Raw genomic sequence first — 5678 nt, 5'->3', positions numbered from 1 at the left:
TTGCGCGCTCAACATGCTGGCGAGACCTTTGATGATTTCGTAACATGTCTCAGGGATCTAAGCAAAGACTGTGGCTTCTGCGATGGTTGCAGAGACAGCTTGATCCGTGACAGAATCGTGGTCGGCATTAGAGATACCGATGTGATCAGACGTCTGTGTGCGGTACCCGGCCTTACGCTCGATCAGGCAATCACCATTTGCCGATCTGAAGAATGCGCGACACGCGATGCTTATACCATCACCGATGGCGCAACCGGCCCAGACGTTTCGGCTGCTGCGCGCGGCCGTGCGGCACCGTTGCCCCCGGGCGGTGCAGCGCGCGGCCGAGGCCGGCGGACGCTATCCTGTGACGTCACAAGTGGAGCGGGGCGCGGTCAAGGTCGACGAGCGGCCTCAAATGACGTCACCTCCAGCCGCCGACCTGGCGCCGCGCCAACCTCGGCTCAGCAGCCCACCAGCCGCGGTGGGTTCAGGCGGCGCGCCGCACCGAACGACTCCTGTCGCCGCTGTGGTTACTACGGATGCCGCGGGGAGGACGCCTGCCCCGCTTTCGACAGTGAGTGTTTTCGTTGCCGTGAGTTCGGCCACTGGGGCCGAGTGTGTACCAGAAGACTCGGGAACAGGTATGCACACGCGAAGACTGTGTCATTTTGTGACGATGGACTCGATGATGGGGATATGAGCGATGAATGCGTCCAAATGAGTGCAGTCACTGTGCATGGTACCAATCACCTGTCTGCCCCCACGGTTGAGGTGTTTGTGCGCGGTACAAGTAACGGCAAAGTGCGCGCTCTTCCTGACACGGGGGCCGACATCAGCCTGGCGGGCCCCGAATTCGCTGAAAGATTTGGACGCGGCTGTATGTCACCACCTACAGTCCATCCCAAGGTGGTCGATGGTCGCGCCACTTGCGCCATCGGACAGATAGGTGTAAACATTAGCCTAGGACCCGCTCAAGTTGTCGAGCAAGTGCACATCATCCCTGGTGTAAGACGATTGATTTTGTCTTGGCACGTCACGAAATATCTCGGGCTTGTTCCAGCGAACTATCCGAGACAGATGAACTCCGCAGAAGCGACGGGAGCTGCTGCTGCGGCGAGCACTACTCGGATGGGTGGCGTGGCGGCCGCCGCCCAGCACAGCGTCGGCCTGCGTGACTCTCAGCCGACGCAGACCGGCGCGCCGCCGGACTCTCGGCGGGCGCAGACCAGCGCGCCGCCGGACTCTCAGCCGACGCAGACCGGCGCGCCGCCGGACTCTCAGCCGACGCAGACCAGCGCGCCGCCGGACTCTCGGCGGGCGCAGACCAGCGCGCCGCCGGACTCTCGGCGGGCGCAGACCAGCGCGCCGCCGGACTCTCGGCGGGCGCGGGACGGCGCACCGCCGGACTCTCGGCGGGCGCAGACCAGCGCGCCGCCGGACTCTATTTGGACGCGGGACGGCGCGCCGTCGGACTCTCGGCGGGCGCGGGACGGCGCGCCGCCGGACTCTCGGCGGGCGCAGATCGGCGCGGCGCCGGACTCTCGGTGGACGCGGGACGGCGCGCCGTCGGACTCTCGGCGGGCGCGGGACGGCGCGCCGCCGGGCTCTCAGTGGACCTACGATGGACTCAGCGCGCCAATGGACGCACCACGGCAGGACAGCGTGTCATCAGACGCCCGGCGGGGGCGGACCAGCGCGCCAGATGCACCACAGCAGCGGACGGGCGCGTCACGAGGCGCCCGACAGTATCCGACCGGTGCGTTACCGGACGCCCGACAGCAGCGGACCGGCACCGGCGCGTCGCTGGACGCAATCAGCAGCGGACTCAGCGCGTCACTGGACGCACTACAGCAGGACGGCGCGTCATCAGACGCTCAGCGGCCAGGTGTTGGCGCGTCGCCGCAACCCATGAAACAGCTGTTGAAGGACTACGAAGATGTTTTCTGCGACGACATCAAGGTGATGCCAGGAGAACGATTCAAAATCAACCTCCGTGAAGGAGCCAGACCATTTGCTGTGCACGCCCCGCGCCGCATTCCGTTCGCTCTGCGGGAACCTTTGAAGCGAGAGTTGGACCGACTTCAGCAGAGTGGCATGATAGTGCCTGTGACGTCACCGACAGAGTACTGTGCGCCGATCGTCATCGCACCTAAGAAGGATGGAGGAATTCGAATGTGTGTCGACTTCACAAAGCTGAACCAGTCGGTCAAGCGGGAGTTGTACCAATCAAACACCCCGGCAGAATGCGTGGCGTCGATAGCTGAATCGGACGCCAAGTGGTTCAGCGTATGTATTGGCCTGGCATGGACAACGACATTGCTAACATCACACGTGGCTGCAGAGCGTGTCAAACCGAATTGCCCTCGCTTCCAAAAGAAACATATCTCAGAAGAGTGCCACCCAGTCGCCCATTCCAGCACCTGTGCGCTGATTTATTTCAGCACGCAGGACGGCACTTCCTGGTGGTGGTTGATCCACTCTCTGGCTGGGTGTTCTGCAGGCCTCTGGGAAAAGAAGCTACATCAAATCGAGTGATCACTGAAATGAGAAGTGTCTTTTGCACTGCTGGAGCCCCTGAGAAGTTGTTCAGTGACGGCGGGCCGCAATTCACCGCCAGGGCATTCCAGTTATTCCTGAGTCGGTGGGGCATAGAACATATCACGTCATCGCCGCACTACCCGCAATCCAATGGTAGAGCAGAAGCGGCGGTGAAGGCTGCGAGTAAGCTGATCAGGCGGTGCTGGACCGCCGATGGAGGCCTGGACGTCGAGAGGTGGACACGCGGTGTGCTGCAGCAGCGGAACACCCCGGGACCGGACGGCAGAAGTCCGGCCCAGATCGTGTTCGGCAGGCCAATCAGGGACACCCTACCAGCGCACCGACGTGCCTTCGATCTCTGCTGGCAGCGGGCGGCTGACGAAGCTGATGCAGCTGGGAGCGACCTCAAGAACAGTGAAGAGCGGCGCTACAATCAACACGCGAGAGACCTGCCGGGACTGCGTGTCGGCAGTCAAGTGGCAGTGCAGAATCACAATACGAAACGCTGGGATCGGTGTGGTGTGATCACCGAGGTGGACCATCAGAGAAGACGCTACTTTATCCGCATGCCCAGCGGGCGGGTGCTCACAAGGAACCGCCGTTTCCTTCGCCAACGCTATGCGTATGCTGAGCCTCCGACAACGGACTCCCCGGCGGCTGCTCTCGAGACGAGACCGACGCGGAACGACACCGCTCCTGGGCAGCAGCTGCGGCGGTCATCCAGAATCAGACGACGACCTGTTCGACTCATCGAAGAGATCTAACCAGCGCTGTCTGGCTGCTTGTGTGCCAGTTGTGATGGGTGTCCGTGGCTGTCAGCCATGATGCACACGTTCGCACGTTTCGCGCTCGTTCGCCGTATGTCACAGATGGAGGGACGATAATGATCTGTTTGTGTTATGGCGTGTCATTCGAATATTTTGAAACTGAAATCTGATGGTGTTGGGAAGACGATGCTGTGATGGGGGAGATGCCATCTGATGTGCTAGACGTTAATGTTAAGTCGTTCTTTTGTGTTTGCACGTGTTGTGTTTAACGTGCATCCAAAGCGTTCTTTATGTTCATTTACGTCCCAACAACATCAGATCTGGTGTGGGGGTGTGAGAGTTGTGTCCAGTGCCACTAGGTGGCTCTTCGATCGGTATAGGGTTCGGGCGCTCGGGCAATACAGTTATCTCTGAGTGACCGAGGCGTGTGTGTCTCTGCGTGCGCGGGAGCCGAGTCGGACTCGCACAGCTCTCAGTCCCAGCGGATAAAAACAACACCTAAGAAAGAAACTACATGCAGGTACACTGGGAACACGTCATGCTGGAGTTGACGTGTTCCCAGCCCGTCCTGTACCATGCAGCCCGTTCCGGTGATCACTCCCGCCTCTGATGGCTTATCCTGCTATACAGGGCCGGATATTGTTTGGAGCTATTTGGACACTGGCGTCAGCGGCTGTGGCGACTGACGGCCGAGCCGACGGCGTGCACAGCTCAGCTGTCTGAGGTCAGGGCTGCGACACAGCTCAGCTATCTCGGGTCAGGACCGTGACCCCCTATGAAAAGACCCAGAGAGGGATCTAACATCGGTGACTCCCTGCTTAACCCTAACAATCCCTACTTTTTTCTCCGCGCTATAAAAAAACACATGCGAGTTATAAAAAAACACATCCCTATCAACCAGTCCCTATCAACCAGTTAATTAATTCGACACAGGTACTCTAACCGCATGTGTTTTTTATATCGCGGACAAAAAAGTGGGGATTGTTAGGGTTAAGCAGGGAGTCACCGATGTTAGATCCCTCTCTGGGTCCTTTCATAGGTCACGGTCCTGACCCGAGATAGCTGAGCTGTGTCGCAGCCCTGACCTCAGACAGCTGAGCTGTGCACGCCGTCGGCTCGGCCGTCAGGCGCCACAGCCGCTGACGCAAGTGTCCAAACAGCTCCAAACAATATCCGGCCCTGTATAGCAGGATAAGCCATCAGAGGCGGGAGTGATCAATTGAGAGACGCGAAACACTAACGCCAAGGGGATGACAACTGCTGAGGAATAAAGAAACTACATGCAGGTACACTGGGAACACGTCATGCTGGAGTTGACATGTTCCCCGCACTGGCACTTATACTGATAGACCAGCCCAGCCTTCTCTTTGATCCCTAATTTGTCCTTGGGTTTGACGAGCCTAGCACTAAGGTTCGCTGCAGGTCTCGTGCTGACCTTCGCGTAGGGTCGGAGGACGCGCGTGACCTGTTCACTCACCCCCTGGATGTAAGGGATGCTTACATAAACCCGTTTGTCCTCCTCCTGTTCCCTGCCTACCCGTTCAGAACCACCACCCTCTCCCATGCGTAGTCGTTCTCTATTTTTTACCCGCCTGTGGATACGGCGCACCATTCGCTTTGGGTAGTGGTTCCTCACCAGTGCCCGTTCTATCTTCCCTGTCTCGCGTTCCTCGTCCTCAGGTGTTGTCGTGAGTCGTGATGCCCGTGTGAAAAGTGTCTGTGGGACTGATGCCTTGTGCTGTGAGCTGTGGTGTGATTCATAGTGAAGGTATTTGTCCGTATGAGTTGCTTTCCTGAACACCTCGGTCTTCATGGTCCCCCCTCCCAGTCTATGTACCTTTACATCCAAAAAAGGTAAGGATCCCTCCTTTTCCTCCTCGAGCGTGAATTCAATCCTCTCGTGCTGAGCGTTGAGGTGGTCGAGTAGTTCACCTACCTGATCTTTCTTTAAGATCACGAACGTGTCATCTACGTAGCGTCTCCACAGTTTCACTGGGTGTGGAAACGACTGGAGTGCACTGGATTCGAACGATTCCATGAACAAGTTGGCCACCACAACGCTCACTGGACCCCCCATGGCCGTGCCCCACTTTTGCTTAAAGAACTTTCCGTTAACCCTAAAGTAAGTAGTACCCAAACAGAGCCGTAACAATTTTATGATATCCTCGACCTCCAGTGCTGTTTCCGCTCTTACCTTGCTTTCCTCATCCAAAAACTCTTCTTCGAGTCTCTGGCGTGCTACTTCACATGCTGCCTCTGTCGGTACCGATGTGAACAGCGCTTTGACGTCAAAAGAAACCATGGTCTCATCGTCACTGAGCGTAACATCTCGTAAACTCTCTTTGAAACTCGCCGTGTCCTTGACATGATGTTCAGACTTGCCTACCAGAG

The 5678-nt window shown here is 58.0% G+C and overlaps 1 protein-coding gene across 1 annotated transcript; it reads left to right on the top strand.

Annotated features, from left to right (window-relative positions):
- The first annotated feature begins 1110 nt into the window (after positions 1-1110).
- Positions 1111-4979, top strand: LOC122376044 (serine/arginine repetitive matrix protein 1-like). Its single transcript, XM_043355709.1, has 2 exons — positions 1111-2268; positions 4968-4979. Exons 1-2 carry the CDS (start codon positions 1111-1113, stop codon positions 4977-4979), a joined length of 1170 nt encoding a protein of 389 aa, XP_043211644.1.
- The last annotated feature ends 699 nt before the right edge of the window (positions 4980-5678 follow it).

The sequence above is a fragment of the Amphibalanus amphitrite genome, unplaced genomic scaffold (assembly GCF_019059575.1).
Source record: "Amphibalanus amphitrite isolate SeventyFive unplaced genomic scaffold, NRLGWU_Aamphi_draft 001993F_arrow, whole genome shotgun sequence".
Classification (NCBI taxonomy): domain Eukaryota; kingdom Metazoa; phylum Arthropoda; class Thecostraca; order Balanomorpha; family Balanidae; genus Amphibalanus; species Amphibalanus amphitrite.
Note: the sequence above shows the minus strand (reverse complement) of the source record. Positions and strands in the feature narration are given on the sequence as shown.

Bases quoted from the DNA above. Each gene is read 5' to 3' on its own strand.
- LOC122376044 (XM_043355709.1), top strand. From the start codon at position 1,111: ATGGGTGGCGTGGCGGCCGCCGCCCAGCACAGCGTCGGCCTGCGTGAC.